The following is a 25,261-nucleotide window of genomic DNA, read 5'->3' as shown; positions in this document are numbered from 1 at the left end:
ATGAGCAGCGATGTGCATCAGCCTGTCCCAAGAAATCCCCTCTCCGGTGCTACGCTTTGTGCTCTGGCGGGCACAGCTTTTGTGAGTGACAGTCATATGCTTCGTCGCCCGGCCATCCTCTTCTCCGGCGGTGTCTCTGTGTGTACACCCTGCCTACAGCCACTGCTTTCCTTGCTCCCCACGCGTGTGCGTGTCATGGTGTGTGTGCCAGGCCTGGCAGGGACGGAGGCTGCCTCCTGGGCTCTCCTCTTGCCCCGCCACACGCTCGAGGGCCTGGCAACGTGCGGGCAGGGCACCCCTTCCCAGTGCCGCCAGCCTGCGTACGGGTCTCCATGGCCGCCCCGCACCCTGGGCACGCTTTCCTTTGGGGTCCCCTCGCCGTGTCACACAGCGTGCGTGTGTGCCTGTCGCGGATCGGGGTGCGCGGGGCGCTCCCTGCGCCGCCTGGCTGCGCCACGCACTCCGTGTGTGCGTGTCCTGCCTTTCCCCATTCCCTGCGTGTCTCCGTGCCTGGCACCCGCCCACGGGCAAGGGCCTGCGCGGCTCCCGGCCGGCTCCCGCGCCTCGGGCGGGCGGGGCCGAGGGGGCGGCCGGGAGCCCGCTGAGCCGCGGGGCGCCAACCGCCGCCCAACTCCCCTCAGCAACTCGGGAGGGAGGCGGCGCGGCCGTTCCCTCGCCCGGCGCGGCCCGGCCCCTTCTCCCCCGGGCGCCGCCCCTCTCCGCGCCGCCTGTGAGTCAGGGCTTTGCCGGGCACGGGCGGCAGCCGCGGCCGGAGCGGGCTCGCAGCCTCCGCCGCGGGGGGCTCCATGGAGAAGGCGGCAGCGGTGAGCGAGGGCGGCGGTAGCAACAGCAGCAGCCGCAGCAGCAGCCGCCCCACGTCGGCGGGCTCGTCTCCCTCGTCCTCCTCAGCCAGCCGCGGGTTGCCGGGCCGGGCGGCGGCCGCGGGGAGGCTGGATGGAGGCGGGGGGGCCGGCGGCGGCAGCAGCAGCCCCGGCTCGGCGGCGGCCAGCCCGGGGGGCGCGCAGGCGCCCGGTGGCGGTGGCAGGCGGCGGGAACCGGTGCTGGAAGGGACGCTCAGCAAATACACCAACCTCCTGCAGGGCTGGCAGAGCAGGTAAACGCTGCGGGGCCGCGTCCTGCCTCCGCGGGCTCCGCTCCTCACCCCCAGCCGCCCCCAAGATGGTGTCCGGGCTGCTGGTCCACCCCCGCCCCGACCCGACCCCTCCCCGGCCGCCGCGGGCAGGTAGGCCGGGCCGTGCCGCCAGCGCAGCCCGAGGCCAGGCTCCCTTCCCCTCCGCGCCCGCTTTCCTGCATTTTGCTTTACTTGTTTGTTTTCCCAACGGAAGGAGCAGTTGGGCGTAAGGACGGATAAGGCGGATGGGGGGGGCGGCCCGGTGTGGGGTCGGCGGGCGCAGGGCAGCCCGGCCGCAGCGGTGGCCGCCAGCGCTGCCGCCGCAGGTGCGAGCGGGGGCAGGGCGGGATGACCCCCGCACACGCTGTTCTGCCGGCGGCGTGCGGGTTTTAAGCTCCTTTTTGTGTCACGTTAGTCTCCTGTGAAGTTGTCTTGGGTAACTACAGAATGAAAAACCGTGTGAGAGCCTCCCAAAATAAATGGGAAAAATGCCACGCTTGTGATTATTACTATTTTTTTTTTTTTTTTTTTGCTACGGGGTGGGACAGTGGAAACAGTTACCTGTGTGTTTAATAGGATCTTTTCTTGTTCCTATGTCCTTCCTGTTTGACAAGTCCTAATTGATGTTGATACGGTGACAGGCCCAGGTCCTGCAATTTTGTTGGGTGTGGACAGGCTGATGTGCGTCTGTGGAAGTCCCGGGGAAGGTCTGGTTTTGGATCTAGTGCCTTCAGTGCAAATTTTTTTTGCAAAGTTGAAGTCAGACTGTGGAATTAATAATGTTGTATTGGGATCTGTTGAAATCAGGAGGGAAGACTTCTTATTAGTGTTTTACTTTTCATTATTAAACTTTGTCCTCTTAGTGGATGGGTGGATGATATCTAAACCTTGACTTTTTAATGTAGGGCATCACAGTGATGGTTTTGAAGAGAAATAATTGCTATAGAGATTACAGGACTAGTTACAGATCTCTACACAAACCTTTAAAGAACAAAAAAACGCACCAAACCTACCAAAACTTGCCATTGCTTAAATATTAAGTGATCCCAAGCAGTAAGAACATGGGAATGGCTGGGTCCTTGATGTTCTGACAGTGATTTTAAAGTGTTTGTAAGCGACAGAGTTAAATGGCACAAATGCCAATGATGCTATGATGCTAACTCACATGGGGCTAAATCAGTGGTAGGAGTCCTGTAGCAATACTTCCTGAAAAGTTTCAGGAGCTGGTCTTAATTCCATACACTGGAGGGCATGCATAGGTACGTCAGCTAGGAGCATTTATGAATATATCTGGTATGATTTGGATACACGCTCATCTTTATAAAGCTAGTCTGCTTCAGTGTAGGCATAGAGAAGGCCCTTGACTATAATTTTGTTACTGCAATTCTGTGCTAGGTTTATATTAGGCTTCTATCTGTTTATTGATTTATGCAGTCCTCCTGTAGCTTTGTTTAAAAACCAAACAAACACGTTTTGATACCTAAAATGTAGGACTCAACTGCATGACTACAAATTAAAAACACACCAGCCTCTTTTTTTTTTTTTTTGGTGTCCCCTGACACCTCCATCTCTTTTTGCAGAAACGGTATCTCTTTTACTGATCACGAGTGATTTCAAGGGTCGCTTTCATGTAATCTGATGAAATTCCAAAATAGAGGTCTTTGCGCATAAGTCTTTGGGTGTAGAAGTGTCTGTTTGTTGTATTTGGGCACTGATTAAGTCTCTGATAAGGCTGACAGCTTGAAGTGGTGTGTATAGTCTATGTATGTCCAAGGAATTTACCTGAAAACATCATGGAAAAAAGACAAATGTTACTTAAACAATTCTAGCATAGCACTTGGAAATCAATGTCCATTTACTTTAGCAGTCTTTTCTAATGCTGCTTTATCATGCTGTGTCAATTGCTACTTTTATTTTCTGTAAATCCGGCTGTTTGAGCAAGTGGTATTTGAGCAAGAGCTCTTATGCTAAGTAACTTTAGTTTGAACTTTAGTTTGTTCAGTTATTCCATTCTATGGACAGTTGAAACTTGAGGTTTACCAAAGTTGGTCTGATTATAATACTCAATAAATGAATAGTGATCTGTGGGTTCCAGCATGGTTTTCCATTTGGCCTTCTGAATACTTGTCATGGAGCATGTTTTCTGTGAATCAGAGGTCAGTCTGTAAGATTGGTAAGTGACTTTGTAGCTGGCACCTGCAAATCTATCAAGAGTGTATGTGTTACCGAATGATCATACAAATTAGTTTTGAATTTACTTAATATGAAAAAATACAAGATTGTTTAACCGCATGATCGATACAGCCAGATGGTGTGAATATAAATAAAATGGAAAAATAAAGTGAAAACTGACAAGAGTTTGGTGATCATGGATTTGGAATGTTCTTCTTTAAAGCTCCTTGTCCATTAGCCTAAATAATTTAAGTGTATTTAATGTTAGCTTATGCCACATGGTATTGAAGTTCAAAGGCTTTAGTGGGTTATCCAACACTTACTGTGCAGAGTAGCCTCTATGAGTCTAAAGAAATTATTTTCATTTGAATTACAATAAATTAGTGTAACTTTTTTATCCATTGTCCTTTAACAGGTGTTAATTGTCCTTTAACTCATCCAAAATAGTCCTATTTTGGATGAGGCAACTGAGTATGAATACTGAAGCACAACACTGCATTTACAAGCATTAACTGAAGTAACTGAAAGCCCCAAATCCAGTCAATCTGGAGAGCTCTGTTACTTCTTATGTTAAGAATTTTGGAGGGTTTGTTGTTTATTACTAAAAAAAAATAAATTTTTTCTGCTCTAGCAGGTCAGGAACAACCTGATCTGGAAATGAGTAAGTTCTTCTTCACCTTTATAGCAAGCAGAAGGAAACATTGCTTTTTTCTGTTTGGTTGTTTTGAAACTGTTGTGTGATAAAGGTGTTAAGGGGCATGGGCATCTAGGGTGTCTCCACTGAAGTCTGTAACTTTCTTTGGATTTACACAAGTATGAATGCAGGGAGAGGAACTTATTCTTATGTCAAAACATCTGTGTTTTAGATTGCTTGTGTCTGGTCTGAGACATTGGGGCATCTGACTGCTTATGAAATTACATATAATGATGTTATCAGAACTGAAGGACTGTTAACAGAGCATTTCTATGGGGATTTACTTGTTCTACGTGTATGGGAAAGTAGTAGCTTGTTTTTTAGATGGGAGTTGAGTGGGTTTGATGGACAAATACGTCTCTGTAGAATCAACTCATGTCATGCAAAACCTGTTTTGCATGAGTTAATTTGATATTAATGAAATATTTATTGCCGGTGGCTTTATTATCCTGTTTGTGAATAGATCGGTAAAATGTTGTAAAAAGTTTTAAAACTCCCATTTGCCCAAGGTTGTGTAAAATTCACATGTGGTCTGCCTCCCTCTCCCTGCGTTTTCCTTGAAAATGTTTTCAGTGCTTGTGCTTGTAGGGTTTTGTCCTGCAAGTGTTGTATAAGCCCCTGGATCATCTGCATTTGGGCTGGGGCTTAAATTTGGATTTGTACCAACAACAAATGGAGCCCCAGCTGATGGATGTTGTTGTTGCTTTTGGGAGCTGAACTGCTCTGTGTGAATTATTCTATAGCCAGGTGTTTTCTAAAGCATTACTTTGGCCTATTCCTGTTTCCTCTCACAGTTGAGAAATATATTGTGTTACCAGTCTGCATGAATTGTGTCCAGTGTACTTCTTGTGCTTGGGCACCACCAGACTTCTTTTGTGAGTTAGCTGCATTCCTTGAATGTCAACAAAAAGTGTACTTCGGGGCAATTTTGGGATTTTTTTTTGCTCAGTCTCTTTACTGGGCTTCACAGTGCTGTGGTGTGCTCTCTTTGCTTGTGTAGTTGCAGAGAACAACTGCAACCTGACTACTGCCACCACAGAAAAACCCTTCCCTATTTCCAGTGTCGCAAACAGCAGCTAGGATGCCGCCAGAAGAACCATCAGACTTTAGTGCTACTTTAGGTGATGACTTCTTTGGCTCCCAGAGGTTATGCAGCTCTCACCATAGCTGTTATGGGAGAGTTATTTATAAGTATGTCGACAAAATATGTCAACACTGTTTTGTGCTATAGCACCTATGAAAATCTGCAGGTAACGGTTTTTATTTCTTTTTTTTTTAAATTGTATATATATTCTGGAGAAGGAGATTGTGACCTCTTAGAAGGGGAATTGATGAAGGTACTTCAAACACGGTAATAGTCCCCCTCTCCCTCCTCCTGAATTAGCTAGTCCATCTTTTGCAGAATTTTGGAATTGACACATGTGCTTGTGAAGCTTTTGGGGTAGTTGACACATCTAGTAGTTGCTAATTCTTCAGTGGTACCAGTTAAGTTGTTCTGGCAATGAATTGTGGTCTTTTTCCAGTGTAAGAAATGAGTAGATGGTTACTGAACAAACTATATGGCTATAGGTATACCAATATAACTGCTGGGAGGGAAGCGTGTCCTAGAGAAATAAACTGATTTTTAATACAAAATAAACCATACTGTCAGGATTCTAACAGTAGATAGTATCTGAGGAGAAAATAACCATGTACTTGTTTAATGTTTGTGAAGTTTGCTGAAATGGTCATTTTTTTCTGTTCTTACTGGAATAAGATTAACACCAACCCCTCTACTGTGTATCTTTTAGTCTTACTGTGTTTCTGACATATCTGTAGGGGCTTTGTGTAGTGTTGTAATACCTTCCAGGGTTTATTTGCAGAGTTTGGGGAGGGGGAGACTATTTTAAGGAGCTGGAGGTGCAACTCTCTCTCTTTCTTCTGTTGGAAGTTTGCTCCTTAAATTTTGCAACCTGTGTTATAATTTGTTAGGGATGGTGGAAACATTTTAAATTTTCAAGACATTTTGATAATATTGGGCTAACATTCTATTAAAGATTTTACTTGCAAAATAGATTTTACTAGAAACTGTGCTGTCCCTTCACATGTAGATTCTGTTTGTAGTTGGAGGCAATGTGGAAAGGAAGAAAACTAGTTAAAAGCAATGTGGTTTAGTTCTGTTGAGCAAATGAACAGGATATGTTCCGTGCTGAACACTCAGGAGTCGCGTATCTTACACTATTGAAATGAAGATCCATGTCATTAGTTTCAAATCCACTTGGAATTTAAAATGTCAAAAAAAATCAGTTATTAGTAAGTTCTGTTCAGGATTAATGCACTAATCTTTTTTTCTTAATTCTGAAATTTGTGTAGCAAAATAATCCCACTCAAATGTAAGCTTTCTTTTTTCCCTCCTCCGCTTCCTTCACTTTTTGCTGTTGAAACTTTTCCCTCATAAAAAAAAAAGGTTATCTCTTTAATTGTATATCCCTAATTTTTTTGTAGGAAAATCGGAACTTCCAGTTAAGATGCACTTTGTTTAAGTAGTGGTTGATTAAACCTAAGTGTTTTAATCACGAGCTGGTTGATTTAGTTTGAATATCTTTTGCTGTTGCCTCTAAACTAGCTGGGTTGGGAGAATGGAGAAGGCTGTTCAAATGGTAGAGTGAAGTCAGGAAAAGAATTTCAATGAGGTAAGAGGGAGGCTGAGAAATCCATCATTCTCTGCCCTTCAGTGATACTTATAAGAAGCATTTGGAAGAAGAAAACTTAGAACCTCAGGCTGAAATGGAAAAGGATGGTCTTGTGGTTAAGGAATTGGTTTCCACTGTGGAGATGTGGGTTCTGGTTGGAGAACTGCCATGGATCTTTCTCTTGTCCCCGGGCAGGTAAACCCAAGTTGTTTGTTCCTCAGCTGCCTGTGTCACATGGTGTTAGGGCTGCTTATGCCTATGGAGAGGATGGATTCATATAATGCATAATAATCTAATGCATAAGATGCTTGATGATTATGTAGGAAAAATCTGTTTAAAGCAAATGAGACTTGAGCATTTTCACCCCATTTGAGATTTGGAAGCGTGCTTCAGAGCTGAGCAGCAGTCGTGTACCAGAGGGAATGAAGTGACAGGCAAAACAGAGCGTGGTCTTCCTTTCACCCAGATGTCACACTTAGTTTTCAGACAGTGAAAAGAAGTGGCAGTTGGCACTAACACTGAAGCACGCACTTACCCTTATCTGGGTTTTGTTATTACTAGCTCATCTGCTGCTAGCTTTTTGAATGGTGATTTCTGTGCTTACCAACCCAGTGATAAATGTGGTTAGAGGGAGCACACATGCACTTGCTGGCTCATTTAAAAAAAACCCACCAGTTCATGAATATGGATTTTGTTCATGTAGGAGAAGTGACAGTAAGTTGTTTAAGTAATGTGCCTGGAGTCTTTCTGTGCGTATGTAAGAAAAGTATTCGAAAGTTGTCCCCAGTCATTTTATATTTAAAAGCAATTGTTTAATAAGAAGAATTTGTTTGGGCTTTAGCTGCTCCTTGGTAAAGTAATCCTAAAATTCTTACTTTGTCCTTTATGATGTATTTAAAAGACTGAACCTTCGAAGTGAAAAGGGCACTAAAAATAGCCATAACTATTGGTTTTTAATGTAAAATTGTATTTGTTAAATCCATATTATAATGAATGATGAAACAGAAAGTATTGAATTTGGTTCAACTAGAAATGCTGAGTTTGTTCTTTGATGCTAATACACTTCCACAGCTTTGCTTTCAAGTGTGTTGGCATTCTGCTTTAGATCTGGTGGGCTTTTGTGGATATCTTACTGAGATGTTTGATTACTTTTCGGAACCTAATCCGGGAATGCAAAGTTTTCTTAGTATTTAACTGTTGCATATGAAAGTGTTTCACTAAATGCTGTTTAAATGCTATTGCACTTCTCTTTCCAGCATGGCATGTAATTAGTAGATAATTCAATGTTTAAGAATATGGGTCCTTAACTACCCAAGTCTGTAGTACAAGCCGTAGAATTTGTTGTGGTTTCTGTTCCACCTAGGCTTGTGTTTCTCTTTGGATATCTATCTAAGAGTTTCTCTTCCACTGGTAGAGGACTCTTCACCGTAGCTATGGGAACAATTTGCCCGGCTTTAATCACTACTTAAAAAATTGCCTGTTGCTCTTACTACATGTCAGCCTTTGACTTTTCACTGAATCTCATTATGCTGGTTGTGTATGGGACTGAAGATATCTCTTATCAAATTTCTGTGTGCAGTCTTTTTGGGCAGGCTAAGTTATCTTTTGTCTGTGTTTGGAGCATCTAGACCAATGGAGTTTTCTTGCTGCAAGCCAGATCTCCCAGTAACTTTAATAATTTATGATAGTTCTGATTATTTTTTGGTATTTCAATGTTTTTCTTCATGTGCGGGCAGAACTGTGTACACTTTCAGTTGTGGTTGCAGTGGGGATCAAATACAGGGGTAATGCATCCCATTTCCTCCAACTCAGTATTCCCTGCCTAAAAAGTTCTAAGACCATTAGCTTTTTAGCTCTCTATCATGATTTTTTTTGAAAACTACGTTGTTAGTTTTGCCTCATAAGTTTCACTATTAGTCTAATTGCACACAACACTGAGAGCTCATGTTCCCTGGTGCTGCCTGGGTTCTCCAGGCAGGTATCTTCGTACCTATGCTCTTGTTATTTCCTGCTTGCTTTGTGTAAGCTGTCAGTGGTGCAACACCCTGGTGCTTGTTATGCCATTTTCTCCTGATAGCCAGTATACTACTTGATCCGGTAACATATGGCATAGTACAATCACAATGAGTGCCAGAAGTATCAAAACAAAGAGTAGCGCTTAACTATCCTTTTTTGGATGGGAAGGTGATGAAAAGGAGTGCTGTTGGGAGCTGTCTCCCTGCAGTATGCTCTTTCCACGGTTAGCATGTTTTTGTATATACCCAGTGATACTTCTTGGGCTTTCTCATGGTGTGTGCATGGCCCGTTTTTGAGGGGGTATAAATAGTAGTCAGTTATTTGTTTACAGAAGACAAATAATAAAATATAGTTGAGGAAACTGATTATTAGTTGGAAGAATTACTTGGACGAAATAATCAGTAGATTTTCCTTACCCTGAATTTCTGAGTCATTGCTTTTCCAGGTAAATCCTCTATCTTGTAGTTATGACTTTTTTGGTCACTGGATGTATGGTTTTATTTTGACAGTATTGGAGTGCACGTTGTTTGCTGATGATAGCTTGTTTTCATGTCATCAGCAATCTTTATGGAATTTTTTTTTCCATCTAGGTCATTGCTAAACACTCCAAAGCCAAGAACTGATTGCCAGGGAACCCTCTTAGAAATACATTCACTCAAAGATCCTCATTTAGTTACATTTTGAGTCTGGCTCCACCTTTTAACTGTTTTTCCAATCATTTAATGTGTCTTGTTCATTTTTTTATTGTACTTAAAAGCCAGTGCTGCCTGCATTAGAACACTGCTTCAGTGCTGTTAATATTATGAAGCAAACTTGTAACATCAGAAACCTAGCAGGTTTTCTGGAGGAAATTTGTTTTTAGTAAATGCATACTGATTGGCGTTAATTATCTTGCTTTAAATATCTTTTGTTTGTTTAAAAGTGTACTGTATCAGCTGTTGTTTTATTGAGCATTGGATAGGCTGAGAGGCCTATGTAATTAACGAGGCTCTTGCATTTATACTTTTTAAAATGCTTGCACAATGTAGTTTCCTTCAATTTGGGGACTTTCCCATTGGTTTTGGTGGAAAGGAGCTGGATGCACCAAGTGTTGATGAACTCGGTTTTGAAACATTCAGTATATGTTTGGTGAAACCTAACAATTTTGTTGGTAGTATCTTTCTGATAAAATTATGCTTCAAAACTTGGAGTGCTATTCTTCAAAAGACTGGACTACACTGATAAGTAGTATTAATTGCTGTATGCTTGGTGCTTGTTTTAGGACCCTTCCACAGACTAAATGCAGTTGCTCTTGTGTATCTCAGGCCAGTGAACCCACTCAAGAGTGTTGTACAGCATTTGCAGGTGCCCTAAGGTGTTTGACTGAAAAGACCTTAGTCCACAAGTTGGATGGTTGTAAGTTGAAATCCCTGGATTAGTATTTTTCTGTGGTTTTGAATAAGTTACTACTACAAATTCATATATCAAGCACATATTTCTCAGTGACCTGGGAAATGTCTTTGCTTCAACTACGCAGTCTTTTAGAGGTTACCTGGTGCAGTATTAAGAGTTGCACCTTATATAGTGTGCCTTTCGTTGGGTTCCCAAGATTTTTTTATAAATAAGTGGACTTGGAGCACAGTTAAGATTGTGATGGGACAACTTGTCTAGGTCATTCAACAGTATATTTAAAAGTTAGAGGGAGTGCATAGATATAAGTTGGGATTCTGATAAAATTTCTGTGTTTACCTTAGACACAGAATTGTGAACCACACTGCCGCTTACAGCTGTATTGGTTGCTACATCTTTCATTGAGATAGGATGATGCTTTTATGTAAGGGACGCATATGCACTGTGGGAAAAATCTACACACTGGGGCCAGAGTAGTGTGTTTAACCTCACCAAGAGAGAACTGTGTGTTTTTCTAGCTTTGGAATATGGAGAAAACTTTCCTAGTAAAAGGAGAATGGCTTAAGCTAGCGCAAGCAAGACCAGACGTTCTGATATTATTCTCCTGAGATTTATAAAATTAAAAAAAATAATAATGGGGAAGAGGAAAAATGGCCAGTTTCTTGTCTGTTGTTCTTACTTGGAGTTGGCAGGGAATTGAAGAGTTGTATCAGGTTTCTCCATACTGCTTTTATCATGGTGATAGGAGGAAGATAATGAACTTGATCCTGAAAAAGATACCGAAGTAGAGGCAAGATTGAGAAGCAAAAAATGTGTTATTCATTGCTGCAAGCAGTTAGGCATTTTGCACTGGCACAAAAACCTCTCCTGAAGGTAGTGATTCTTTTTTATTTTTTTTTTGTGCCTTATCACAGTAAGCTTTTTATAGAAGTTTCTGCTCTTGAAAAAGGAATAAAGAGATTCCTCTCTTGCGCTTTTTTTTTTTCAACTGGGAGGTTTGCCTTCCACACCATAAGGTGTAGTGTGGGTTTTGTGTTTAATTTTTTTTCCCTCTTTTCTTCTCTTTTTTTTTTTTTTTTTTTTTTTTTTTCTTTTTCCTTGTGTTCCTGTGTGTTTATCTTACCAGGTTAGTGGGCTTTGATTTTGTGACTGTTGGGTTCATGTGTCAAACTTGATCTTTTTTATATTATGCAAGTGCAAGGAAAGGGTAGTTTGGCAATAGAACAAGGGAGAAAAGAAGGGATGTAGAATGGTGGAAGAAGTTTAGAAGAGAAGTTAAAGCCTCTGGAGGAGGACTGATGGAGAGAAAGGTATCAATGGAAAGGGAAGAAACAGAGGAGAGAAAGAAGTAGATACTGAACTGAAGACAGCACAAGGATAGATCTATACCACTTCTTAAAAAATAAAAAAGAAAGTCTAGGAATCATGTAATGTTACTTCAGAATGAAGTCCTGGAAGCCCAAGTGAGATAATTTGCTCTTATTAATTTTAATACTGCCATTAAGAATGGCACACAAAAAGTAGAGAGGAAATTATTATTTTCTAAATTGTAGAATTTGTAGTGCAGTGAGGATTTTTCTGGTTTTGCTTTCTTCCCTCTGCCACCTTCTGTAGCAGAGCTCATTTCAGGCTGGTGGGTGACTGATGTGAATAGCAGCCAGAGGAACCTACTGACAGTGTCCACCTGGATATATATTAATGTGCCAGACTTACCTTTGCCCTTTTAAACACAATATTGTTTATGTGGGAATTCAAGCATATGTGATGATGAAACTGGTTTCCTGTTAAATGTTATAGGTATTGATTCTTCATTTTTGATTAAAACAATGAGGATGTAGATTTTTGTAGAATAGTGTTTTTAGAAATACATATATAAAAAGCAGTAACCTAACGCATAAAGGTCTTTGGAATTAATTGTTGCTCACAAATGTAAATATGCTTTCTTCAGAAGGATCCAGGCTAATATGCTGCGTATCTCACAACATATTGGTGAAACCACCCTCTCACGGACTCTGTGGACTCTATACATATGTTTCTAAGAAACAGTGTTGACAAGATACTCTGTTGTGAAGATGGCTGCATATCAACTGCCAGGATAAAGAGCAAACACAGGAACTTAAATTTCTCATTTCAGTCGATGAATCGATAGTCCTAAGAATAAAGGCAGGGCAAACCCTATTGGACAGCAAAGCGTTGGCACGGATGGCTGTAAAGTTCCAACTATCCTAAGATGATGCAACATGTAAGAAAGGTCTGGTTTCTGCAAAGCTTTGTTTGAACTAGCGGGGGTGGAGAAGAGATGGACGTGAGCCAACATGCTGATCTTGCAGGCAAGTTCCTTACTTTGTATATTGTGTTTTCTTCAGTATGATGTGTAAAGAAAATACATGGTCTTGGATATGTTCATTCTTTCCAACCAGGAACTTTTAGACTATGGATTAAAAAAAAAAAAAAAAAAATCTAAAGTGAGGAAGGATGAGCAGAAAGGAACAGACAAAATCGAGAACTTCAAAAATTCGCAAAGCAAGACCTTAACTTGCCTTTTGCATTTTTTTTCTTCTGTGTAAATATGTATTAAAAATATATGCAGCTCACAAAAAATGGCATTAGTGTGACATAAGTGAGTTCTCATCCCCTTGTATATGAGAGTGAGTTCTCAGCCCTTTGCATACGAGAGTGGAATGAATGTTACTTGTTGAGCAGGTTCTGTCAGTGAAATAGTATCTTAAATGAAACTTGCAGTTGGGAGAAAAGCCAGCACTCATGTGGTTCAGTTTTGAGAACCTAGATGATAAATTACCTGCATCTTGAAAGTGAAAAATAACAGCTGCTATAAACACTACAGTAAAAACACAGGACAAATCTAAAACCAGATGTTTTATTCCATCAACTTGCACAAAAATTACTGTCCAAACATATGTGTTCCGAAAGCATTTGTCTGCTAGAAAGTATCTGGTAGCCCATGTATTCACTTGGAATATGTGATAATAATTTGTGTCTAGAACAGCTATAGAGAATATACCCTCAGTGAATTCTGTAAGTAGTACAGTGTGGAATGAGGGAGGAACGAAGAATTGATTTGAGGACTGCTGTCTCCTGGCATCATGTATATTTATTTCTTTATCTTTAAAATCTTTGTGTTGCTTTTGCAGGTGGTAATCATCTCTTGTTATTCTGTGTTTCTTCCACATAAATTATGTGAGTAATACACATTTGTACACAAGCCAAAAATAGCTAGATGAACGTGAGGCAGTTATCCGAAAAAATCAGGAAGCCACATTCAGAAGCTTTATGTTGGCATTATAACTCTGATGACCTAGATTGATGAAGACAATCACACCTAGCTGAAAAGGTGTTTCAAACTGTTATATTTGTCTGTTTTTTTTATAAATGTTATTAATACTTGGAACACCTCATAATATATTAAAGAAAAAAAAGCTGTCAGTGAGCTTGCATCCTTGTCAGTATTGCAATACCTTACTCAGTAAAATAAAATACTTCCTAAAACTAAGTTGTAGCATGACTGTTCTCTTTTTTTTAAACTTTTAACACTGTTTTTTATGGTGATAGTGTTTTCTTTTTTAAAAAAATAGTATTTATTTTTCATCTGAGAATGCCATAGGTACTTCACAAAATTTGAGCAAGCCTCAGATGTGATGCTTACACTGCTGAGGTTAGAGGAAGAGGTGCTCGATCTCTAAGGTGTCCTTCCTCATTAAATCATTGCCAGGTGCAATATATACATTTTTCTTTTCTTGGTGTTAAACTGAGATCTACAAGTGGCTTTCATTGATCGCAAGGTGTTTTTCAAACCTAAACATTAATCTTTCAGATTACAGGAAGGTTATTATATCTTGAGGTCTCTTATTCCGTGATGTTTTTAGCTGCTGACTAGAAAATAATACTGAAGAGTTGCTGGCTCCTGGCAATGATTCTTGCTGAGGACAGGGTATTGCAAAACAAGGATGAGCTATGAAGGTCTGGCAAAGAAGTCAGTGAACTGTGGTACAACCTCTATAAAACTTTGCTGACTCAAGGCAGCTAATTGAAAATTTATGCTATAATATCCATTGATGGGATGTGGTTATGCTTTGAACCTCATTGGATTGCATTATTGTAATACAGTACAGTCACTATCTTTCTCTTGATATGTTCTTGTTCTTAAAAAGTTAGCTTCAGCAAAATAGCTTCTGAATATTGAGAAGATGTCAATTTGAAGGTAGTAGCTCTGGATATACCAGAAACTTTTTCTGCCATTTTTTTAAACATATAATGATAATATGAACTACTTATACTGGCCAGTCCTTAACATAATGTGTACTGACCAAAAAAAATTTTCTTATGTAGTACGGTAATCTTTACTAATACAGTTACTTCCAGTTGTATAGGATCTCTCTCTAAACATTCCGTGTCTTTATTTAAAATGGACTGTACAGTCATGCTTTATTTCCCTTCCATCTCTACCCCTCTGTTGCCAGTGCCTCTGTGGTCTTTGGTTTGTTTAAGCTTTTTTGGACAACCTAAGGCATTTCTGCAGCTCCGTATTCTGTTTGTAAAAACTACGGCTATAATTGGTGTAAGTCCTGTCCAGTTAAGTCTATGTGTACATTTTATTTAACGCTTACCATGCTTCATACAGTATGTCTGCAATTGTTCCACACCCGGTAAGGAATGCAGCTTAGGGTGCCAAGTAAATTCATTATCAGGGAGATAGTGAAATGCAAGGGATCCAGAGGTTACTGATAAAATGTATGGTTCATATTTTTCTTTTCCTTTTCTTCTTTTCTCTCTCCCTCCCTCCCTCTCTCTTTTCTCTCTAGGAGGGCATGTTAATCTAAACATGCTTTTGAGGCTTATTTCAGAATATCCTCTTCTCCTCCCAAGTCCTGAATTGCACTGGTTAGGAGAAGGTTGGTAATTTTCCCCAGAAGTGAAAGCTGGGGTGCCTGACTTGCGGGTGGTTCTGGCTAGCTGGGTCTTTTTGCTCCTGGGTGAGAAAAACACAACCAGAGACTGGAATACCCGAAACTTCTAATTCCTTAGTTTTCTTCTGTTGTTAAATAACTTGCTAACAGGACTGCTAGCTTTCCCCCCAGTTCTTATATTTTGATGGTAAAATCCTAGTGAAAATGTAATTATGCTCTGAAAATAATGACTTCACTGGTACCCTTACTCTTCTTTTTAAATTAAGATACTGATTTAGAGTTGATAGTCATAAGGAGCTGTGAGAACAGCCAGTGTTTTGAAGCAAAGCTCTCAGATGTGAGTACAAATACGAGAATCCGTTGCAGACGGTAAGCAATTGATAACCTGTGAGTTATTACAGCCTTGTTCAGCTGCTCTGCCCTTCCCAGGGGGTCAGAGGTTCAAACTGCAAGTTTCATTCTGCAGCTTTCCGGTAATCCACTGCTTTTCCAGCCTTTATGTCCTCGTGCACCCTGTGCTGCTTAGAGGGTGTAGGTGGGTGATACTCACATTTTGGGACACTGTGGGGTGTTCTGTTGCGCTGGTTTCTGATGGCTGGCATCGATGGCTGCCCTGCTTTGATGTGCTTAGCGCTACGTGGTCTGGAGTTCATCTGTGCCTGTGAGCTCAGACTGATGTTAGTTGTTGAGCTATAATGAATTAATTCACAGCCCTTGGGCCTAACGGCAAAGGATGGGTTGCAGGTATGGCATAGCTTACATCATTCAGTGTGGTGGCTTAAATGTTGTTGGCTGGAAGAAATCCTGTAATATATGTGGTATTTTTGCTGTGCTGGGGACTGAAGGCTGGCAGATCGTTCAAACCTAGACAGAGCTCAGGGCTCCCCATAGCACACTGTGCTCCTCTCAGTGTGGGAAAAGTATTGGAAGTATCTCCCTGTACATAACCCTTTGTAGAGGAGTCAGATGACTGTGAAAGCTAGTAGGAGGCTTAGGTGAGCACTCCTTGGGCACAGAGGTTCTGGTGGGAATCTCTGAGTTGAGGGACGAACTATGGGAAATAGCTGGACTTTCTAAGCAGACTGTAGCAGCTTAGAACTGTTAGTCTCATAACTTAGGTTCTTATCTTTTCTGTATGCTAGTTTTTAAATGGAAGGATTAAAGCTTGGAGGAAAAGGGTTGAACAGATGCCAGATACAGTCTTGCTGCTTCTTGCATTGAACAAATGGGTTAGCAGTTGAATATGAAGCTTTTCTGTAGGATCAGAAAAATGGTATGAATCCACCTGTCCTTCTTCCTATGTTCTAAGGATCTCGCTCCTTTCCAATTTATTTGATCTTGCTTTTGATACTGTGATAGCAGGTGTAAGGGGAGTAGTGCTGTAGAAGATGGACTGAAGAGAAGAAAACATTTGAAAGTATAGAGATCAGATATGAAAATGTTACATATGCTAAAAATTAGAGATGGAGGAGCTGTGACCTCAGGTTCCAGAGAGAAGCCTAATGACATGAAGCCTTCCTGGGTTTTATTCCCCTTGAGCTGAAAAAAATTGATTTTTCAGAAGTGACATTTGAACAGATTGAACACAAGAGGCGTGGAATAGGTGTCTCAACCGAGGGAGCTGGAAACCTTAATGGAACTGTCAGTAGTAATAGAGAAAGCAGCTGGTATAGGAAAAAATATAGTGCAGTTTCTCACAGATTGCTTATTTGAGATGGTGTCAGGACATCAGGAACAGATGTCTGAGAGACTGAAAATACCTACTCTACTCATGTTGAGTTTTAACTTTCATTAAATAATTCCCTCAACTAGATTTAATTATTGGAATGCAGAATTGTATGCTTTTCTAAAGGAAAATATCAGAATTATGAAACTGTAACAGTTCTGGAAATATGAAAGCTACTGGATCTCTGCTCTGGCAATTTATTATCTCCACTTGTTCTGTGTTTTATTTTTTTCTTCCTAGTGGCATTGGTATCTATTAGGTGCTTGGACTAATTGTTAAAACTAATTCTGTTTTAAAGACTGTTTTACACTTATGAGTTGGTTTATTCCCCCCCCGCCCCCTTTCTGTATGCATTTGGCAGTGCTTGGTTCAGAGGTTCATTTAAGTTGTAGCGTGTTTATACTGCTGAAGGAAAAAATGACCACCTTATGTCTTTCCCTTCCGGGGAAGAGGTTCTGTTTTTTGAAATCCCTGCTACTGAATTTCTTCCTGAAATTCTTATTCTGCATCATTCCCTGCTCTGTCATTGTTTAGGGACTGCATAGTAGGCAAGCTGCTATTGCAGTTCTAACAGCAAGTATGGGGCTTACTAGAGGAGTCTAAGGAAACAGAATTATTGCTAGTGTTCTAGGCTGCTATTAAGGACCTTTTTCCTCCAAGTGTATTTAGGTTGTGAATTTTTTTTTTTTTTAATTACAGTCCTTTTATTGTAGTGTCTGCTTGTCACTGCTCAGAATGAGATGAAAAGCAGAGGGAGGGTGCCTCGTCAAATGCTGCAGTGCAGGACCAGTGTGAGTACTGAGGGGGGTGGTGAAGGCAGGCGGTAGGGTACCAAAGAGCACTGCAGAGCAGGACTGACCTTCAAATGTCAAATCTCTGTTAGAAAACAAGACTTACAGTTTGTGCTTCCTAAAGTGAAGGAGTAATACTTCTTTACAATATTTTCTTGTGAGAAATAGTTAGTTTTTAGAAGTGGCTGTTTAAAAAAAAATGCACCTCTCTAGTTATAGTTTTCAGTTAAGACTAACGTTTCTTTGGGGATTGTTTTTCCCCTGTCTTTTTGCTTGAGCATTTCTGATTATAATTTGGGTGTCTCAGATACAATAAATGAGAGGAGTTATTTTGCTGGGGAAGGGCGGGAATAACGGTATACATTCCGAAGCTCTTAAATCATGTCTTGTCTGGGGTGCCAGATAAGAGAAACTAACAGCTAAGGAGCAGTACTGTTTGCAAACAGTTGATAACATTTGGGAATAAACTAAAAGAAAACTACAAACAAGTGGTTGAATAGAGAAGTACTTAACACAGCATTGATTTTTATCATAATTAGAGACAAGGAAAAAAGCTAGAAGGAAGAGCTTTTTGAACTGCACTTGAAGGAAAGAAATTAAAATAAATTCTAAGTCATTACTGAAAAGAACTTAGTGCAGTAGAGTAATTTTGCTTGCTTCTGATTTTTAAAGCTGAAGACTTACGGTAACTGAAGGAAAACATATTGTTTATAACTCTTAGTTAATGAAATGGTTAAGCTATAACAACTTGATCTTTCCTTCTTCCAAGTCCTCCACAGCCTTTCATTATTGTGACTACGGATGTTCATGAGGATGCTCGTAAAGTAGCCTAAATATTCAGGTAGTAAAAATAAGATTTGGGGTTCTAGCTTGTGCTAGAACCATTAAACTTCAAGTTTAATAGAAATCTCACAACTTGATGTTACTTCCCATCTCATGGAAAAAAGTGTGCTGTTTTGCTATAATATGTTTGATGCTGGTTTTACCAAAAAGAGGAGAGCACAAACCTGACCTTAGAGAATCTATAAAACTCTAAAGTTGAACTGGAAGCAGACTCTAAAAGATATTCTATTTGCCTCATTAAGTTAACTCATTGTTCCATGGTTTGATCTTCTACAGGCAGGTGATTCTGCTTTATACCATTGATAAGCAGTGGTGTTGTCAGCATGTTTAAAAGAAATTGGTTTTGCTATAATATTTCCATTATTGGCAATATTTCTTTAATACCCATGTACTAGTTTATTGCAAAAGTGAAGAATTTAAACTTCTCTTTGGTTTGTATTGGTTGGTTCATAGTTCTTCATAGCTCAGAAGTTCATAATTTCAGTTATGGCAAAGGAGCTCTTTTTATTTGTGCAGGAGGGTGGGTTAGATCAGCAATTTCTGAATTGCTTTTATAACCAGTATGATTGTAACTATAGGAATGATATCAGAAATTATGTTAAGCTTTTAAAAAGTTACGAGCGAGCTTGTGCCTCGTTGTAGAGCAGACTGATTGCTTTCGTATTAAGAATGATGTCAAATTTTGTTCAGAATTACCTGCTTGCCAGCTGATCAGCCAATATGATTTCTCAGTAATTCGGCAAGATATAACAAGGGACTCAACAGAAATGTATGTAATGTGATGTAATGTAGGAGGCTTCTGAAAAATACCATGTTTCATAATTTTAAAATTGAAATTGATGTAGTACTGAGTACAGTGGAAACAAATTTGACAGGACTGCTAGCGCTGAGTGGTGCGAATTGTTCCTAAGAAAGAGTGACCTGGCGTGCCGTCTAGCTGCAGTTCAGGGGGAGCTGTGAGAAGTAGTTGGCTGCTAGACAATAGTATAGGCAAGATAGATGTCTTCATTTTAGCTCTGGTATTGTGTTCTGTACTTTGGTTATCTTGCGTTTTTGGGTTTTGAAACCACCTTTCGAAAACACCTGTGCAACTTGCTCTAGGTGAACATGCTTTGGCAGGGGGGATGGACTAGATGATCTCTGAAAGTCCCTTCTAACCCCTACCATTCTGTGATTCTGTGAAATATTTTTCCAAGGCACCTTCAATCCCTTGTATGCAAGCCAGGAGCTTTTCAGCTCTCAGGTTTGCCACAGGGTGCAAGGCCTGTTGCTCTTTAGTCAGCCTGAATCAAAGTATGGCTAGGAATCCAGTGTATCCATCACAGACCTACGGCTGAAAATATTGGCCAGAGGTTTCCGTGTAATGCTTGTAGCTGCAGAGGAAATGGATTGCTTTCCTGCTGGATGGATGACTCTGCAAAGTTCCTCTTCTCCCCAAAGACTGATCTGGCAGCATTGTTCTTTAGCTGACTACAACTCTGATTATTGTATAGGCTATACTGGGATGCGGTACCGAGTACTGCTACTGGCCAGTGATATGAACAAAGAAATGAAGGTGACAGAGCAGAAGTTCTGACGTGACACCAAATAAGGGAAGTATTATTTTTGAAGCAGTATTATTTATGAAGCAGATTTTTAAAGTGCAAGTCAACAATTCTTCCTTGAGGAGATAGAGTGAGAAATTACAACTGATTTTCCCTTGTGCTTTCTAAGGGCAGCGTTTTTCATTTTGCCTAATTGTGTTGATGTAACAATATACTGAGATTTTGGGGGAACTGTTGCTGTTTATTTTGCACCATTACTGTCGACTGTGGTGTAAATGTGCAAGACATTTCTATATAAAAGTAGGTGATTTAGAGATTAAAGGGCACTATCTAAAGTTCAACTATTTTTTAAATTTTTTTGTAATTTAATGGTCGTAAAAGAATTGTATGTATTGAGAAATACCAGAGCTACTTTATGTATTTTCTTCAATGAAGTAGTGCTGGAATGGAATTCTTCATGTAGATTGCAAACAGTTGTAAGAGGATGTCCATGCAGATTTCCTAAGACTTCATCCATGGAAATGCATCAATTGTAAATCAGGTTAAATATAATTTTTGGATGAGTTTTAGCTTCCAGAGGAATGTCCTGTTCTTTAGAGTCTCCTATCAGTAACTTGCACGGAATTAAATATCTCTGACTTTCTTCCAAATAATGAAGTTGGAAAAGCAGATTAGGAGAAGAAAATGTATAAGTTATTGCATAGTTAAGAGGAATAAATGAACATGGCTTATGTCTCTTTGAAGGCTTTTATAATGATTTAGTAGTTACAAATTATTTTGCATATTCCAGTTTTTGTTTGCTGATAATAATTAGCATGAATGTATGTTGTGGTTTGGCTTGAGCTGGTAGATGGTATCTGAAAAGACCTCCTTTGCTTTTGTGGTAGCTTGTACCAATTGTTTTCATGAGACCAGAAGATGAGCCGCAGTTTCACCTTACTGCTGAATAAGGGCGACCCTCTCCCAACTGTCTGTTCCATCTGTTTTTTTTTTTTCCCCTGGTTTAACAAATTTAATTAGGTCCCACTGAGTTTGAGCACTAGAGAGGACCCAAGGGCACAGGAGAGGAAGGAGGGAAGAGGAGCAGTGATGAACCCTAAGTTTGGATGATGTTTTTTTTACAACCAGCTGAGCTGTGGACATGAGATGAGGTTAACTGTGCTGTGTTTTGTGAAGACAATCTAAGATATCAAAATGTAACCCACACTTGGCAGTAAGCCTAGCACACCAGTTTCTGGAAGAGAGGGAAGTGATCATTTGTCACAGTTAATACTCAACTGAGGCCTGTTTCTGATCACTTGATACCGCTCGTGCTTTTTCCTCACTCGTTTAACCATTGTAGTAGAGGTTGTGAGTCAGTGCCGTCAGCTGCAGTTGTTCATAGCGTGGCATAGTGATAAACTGATGAACTGATTGCAGATGATAACCTTAGTTTCACTGAGCGCAGGACTTCTGTAGGGTTGGTCGGTTGCTGCTCTGCAGGGGTGATGATCTCTGGCAACAAAGTGGAGGGGAGCAGACGATGGAAAGACATAACAGCTTCTCCTGCCACAGCATGCGTTAGTGGCACTTGTAATTTGGAGCATGCAGGTATTCAGTAAATGTGACTTTTAATATTTTTATATTACCTGTCGGAAGTTTTTCAAGATTTGAAATGCAAAAATATGTTCTGAGAAAGCATGCGCAAAAGATGGAATGCCTTCACAGACTCATTTAGGTTCCTGTGTACTTTTGAATGCTTGCCCTGTGTGAATGAATTTTTGTTTATTTATTTATTATCTTGTGTTAGTATTTCTGGCACATTACTCTTCCAAGAAGACTAGGGAAAGCTGGAACTAATATCTCTAGGCTGATACGACTGGAGGAGAGCATCCTAGGTGTCTCTCATACATCATGAAGGAACAAAGAAGGTGCTTTTTCTGCCTGCTGGTCATCTTTAGGCATAGCAGGGGTGATATAAGTAGATCTGTACACAGCATGCCTGAGAGTGTTGAACGTATACAATATAGTAGATTTGCATTTTCACCTGTAGGTTTGCTTTTAACATATATATAGGTTTTTATATTAGCAGATGCTAAGGTGGAAGTCAAGAATATGGTATGAGAGAGAAATGAATGTGAAAAAACAGTACTATAGTTACTCCTTTGTAATTGAAAAATAAACTCCCAAACCTCAGACTATACACTATCACTTGTGATACTTAGTGTTGGAATTAGAAAAGACCAAATCAGAATAACTAAAGAATCAGAATTATCTACAGTTTTATTCCTGCTCATACATACAGTTAAGCGCTATGTCATTAAAATAGCCCTCAGAGGCTATGGTTTAATGAGGTTTGTTGAACCGAATTAAGAGCATGTTGTCAACAAAAGGGGGACAACCTCCTTGCATGCTCCTCACTTCCTTTTACTTTGCCATGGCTCTGATGTCCTGTTGATTGCATGGTAATGGAATTCGGCTCACTAAAATGGCAGAAGATTAACCTGGCCAAAAAAAGATGAAAAAACCTTAAAGTAAATATGTATTGAGTGTTGATACCTTTCTTGTTAAGTACTCCAATTAACATCTTTGCTGCTTTCAGTATGTGTTTGCTTAGACACATCTCTCTGGTGCAGGAGAGTGTTTTGCTCTGGATGGTGGTTTGAAGTCTAGCTAGTAGAGTGCATTATTCTTGACTGTAGTGTCAAATGATTCTTCAGGTTTCTGTTTACTTAGTTTTAGGTAAATTTACTGAAAACCTTTTGGTACATCCTCTTGCCAAAATGTTCTGCTTGTCTACTCCTTCATCCCTCTGTTTCATTTCCTCTGTAAATTGTCCATCACTTGTTGGCAGCACAGTGGTCATAGTAAAACTGAGGATCTGTCTCCATAAACCACAAATGTGTGACTGTGATAATTAATTTTCAGCAGCATCTTTCTATTGAAAACTTTCAGGTTGGCGACATCTTTTTATTAAGAGAGTTTATGAATCCTATCTAACCTTTTATATTTCATGTTTAATAATTAAAAATAATGGAAGAGCTAAGTAACAGTGAAGACAGTTCAGTGATTTAGCTGTTTTGTTTGATAGTTACTGTATACAAAATAGTACAGATTTTATAGCATAGAATTTACAATTCAGTTGCATGACTTAAGGTACCTTTCCTGTGACTTTAGGGTTTTTACAGTCTGTCTTAAAGCAACCTTGTTTTCCAGTAAGCAGTAATAATGAGTTGAAAAGAACTCCAGCGGCCAATTTGCTTGCATTGACACTTACTCCTTTTTATTTATATACAGGTCAACTCCCTGAGGTTCCCTGACTTAGCACTGCTGGCTGTTACTGTTGAGCAAGGAACCATGTTCACCTGTGAGGAACAGACTCGTTAGTGTTCACCTACATAGATAATTTCCCTGGCTTTTAACTTGGAGACGTGCTGCCCAAATACTTCAGTCTGAGATAACAGACTCCTTTTGTCTGTGTAATTGGCTCAAGATATGACTTGAATGATACTCCTAATTTCTGTTCTGTCATTGTTAAATTGAGCAAAAAGCAGCACTTAAAGTAGCTGAACTACTCAACAGCTACTCTAATTGAAGCTAGTCTTGTAATTTGAGCTACTTCTATTTGCAGTCTGTTTTGTGGTCTGATTACCTGAATAAATTGCCTGATATTCCCACTTGGAGGTGTTTAGGCCATCCCTTGATTTGTCATCCAGCAATTGTCTCTTCCTCAGCTTCAGAGTTCGTGCTGTTCAGGGTCACTCTCTGTGCCTTTATTATTTGTTTCATTAATATTTCAGTCCCTCGAAGTATTTTATCTCCAGGTGAAATCCTAACTAACACCAGGTCTAGCATAAAATCTCAGGGTCGTATTGGTTGTCTCATAGCTGAGTGTTTTTCTGTATACGGTCTGTAATTCGTGGCAGCAAAAGAGAGCTCTAAAAATCTGTGGATGTTTGAGGTATGAAGGGGCTTCCTCTAGATGGGACTTAATAGTAGTGCTGCGTTGAGGTAGGGTTAATTCTTACCAGTGAGGAATATAAGTTGTTGGAGAAGAGAGAAGAAGATTTGGGAGGGACAAGTCAGAGAAACATAAACCAACTTTACCCTTGCAAATAAGGGTTTGATTCATCATTGGTATACCATAAGAGGGAAGTAATACGAAAGCTGAGGATGGGAAGGTACTACGTAGTAGACATGGTGTGTGTGTGTGAAGGTTTACTGCTTCCTTCGTACCTTTTCTGTCCTTCTAGTAATTGTATCCGTCTCTCTTAATGTAGTTCAGAGGGCAGGCTGTAGGCAGAAGGTGAGGAAAAGGGTGCGGAGGTATCTTAATTGAATAGATGTTCTTTGTTCAGCATCCTCTTTTGTGGGTGTGTATGTTTGGGATTGCCAAAATTTAGTAGCTGCAAATTGTAGAGTATTTGGATTACGGATGGTAGTATTTTGAGATAAATTTGTGATTTAGATCTGGCTGACTCACACAAATTCAGTGGGATGTGGTTTTCGTTAAACTGTTTCGTGGTAGTGCTGATACAAAACCAGCAATTCCAGGCTATCTGTGTGTGTTGTGGGGGCGTTATATTAGGTGACTGAATTTGCTATACTCTCCTTATATTGCATGAGAACCAGGCTGTCAAATGGATGTATTTGATTCATTTATGGATGTGGTAATAGCAAGTACCGGAAAGCTAAGGGTACATCTCTCTTCAGTCTGTGAAGTCTCCTGCAGAACGTGGCACGTAGCAGACAGAAATCTCTGTAAAATACTGACATTGGTCAAATCTTACTTCATTATTGATCTGTCTTCATATATGACCTTCCTGGAAATGCGTTCTCTGTGTGTGTATGCAACTCCCTACTTAAAGTAGAGACTGTTGAAAGAATAATATATAATAGCGTCAGTTACTGTTGGACTCATTAGTGCTCTGAGCAGCCGCGTTCACAGTCTCTGCATTCAGTGCTGCCTTCTTTTTGATTACTTTCCTTCAAACAGGTCTGTGGGATGCTTACACTTTCTTAGTGTGTTTAAAGTACATGGTAGAGCCTTTGATTCAGCATTTCAGGCTTCCTGAATTTGTTATTCGGCTTGTTGGAGAGTTGTATTTTTGGTTGCTAGGCCATCTTCTAAGCCTGTTGCAGAAAGTATCGAGCAAAAAAAGTGACATGTTTTTATGGAAGGCCAAATGTTTCTGTATCACTTACAATTCTGGTGTGTTTTTTAATTACAGAAAAGAATAGACAATAAGATTCCTGGCATGGCTGGCATTGTTTTGGGAGACGTTTAAAACTTTGTAGTGATCCAACTGCTTGATCAGCAGCAGTTTTGACAGCTGCTAATGTGAGTAGAGAAAATTACAAATTTAATATGGAAAAGC

General features: G+C 40.3%; 1 protein-coding gene across 1 annotated transcript in view; it reads left to right on the top strand.

Moving 5' to 3' along the window:
- Nucleotides 1-527: 527 nt before the first annotated feature.
- Nucleotides 528-25,261, top strand: part of OSBPL10 (oxysterol binding protein like 10) — a 118,109-nt gene continuing 93,375 nt past the window's right edge. The window contains exon 1 of the mRNA XM_063325243.1: nucleotides 528-1,114. Coding sequence (XP_063181313.1) covers nucleotides 807-1,114 — 308 coding nt within the window. The 5' untranslated portion in view covers nucleotides 528-806. The remainder of the gene's footprint in view (nucleotides 1,115-25,261) is intronic.

Source organism: Chroicocephalus ridibundus, chromosome 2 (assembly GCF_963924245.1).
Source record: "Chroicocephalus ridibundus chromosome 2, bChrRid1.1, whole genome shotgun sequence".
NCBI lineage: Eukaryota > Metazoa > Chordata > Aves > Charadriiformes > Laridae > Chroicocephalus > Chroicocephalus ridibundus.
The sequence above is the reverse complement of the archived record's forward strand: the minus strand, read 5'-3'. Positions and strand labels throughout refer to the sequence as shown.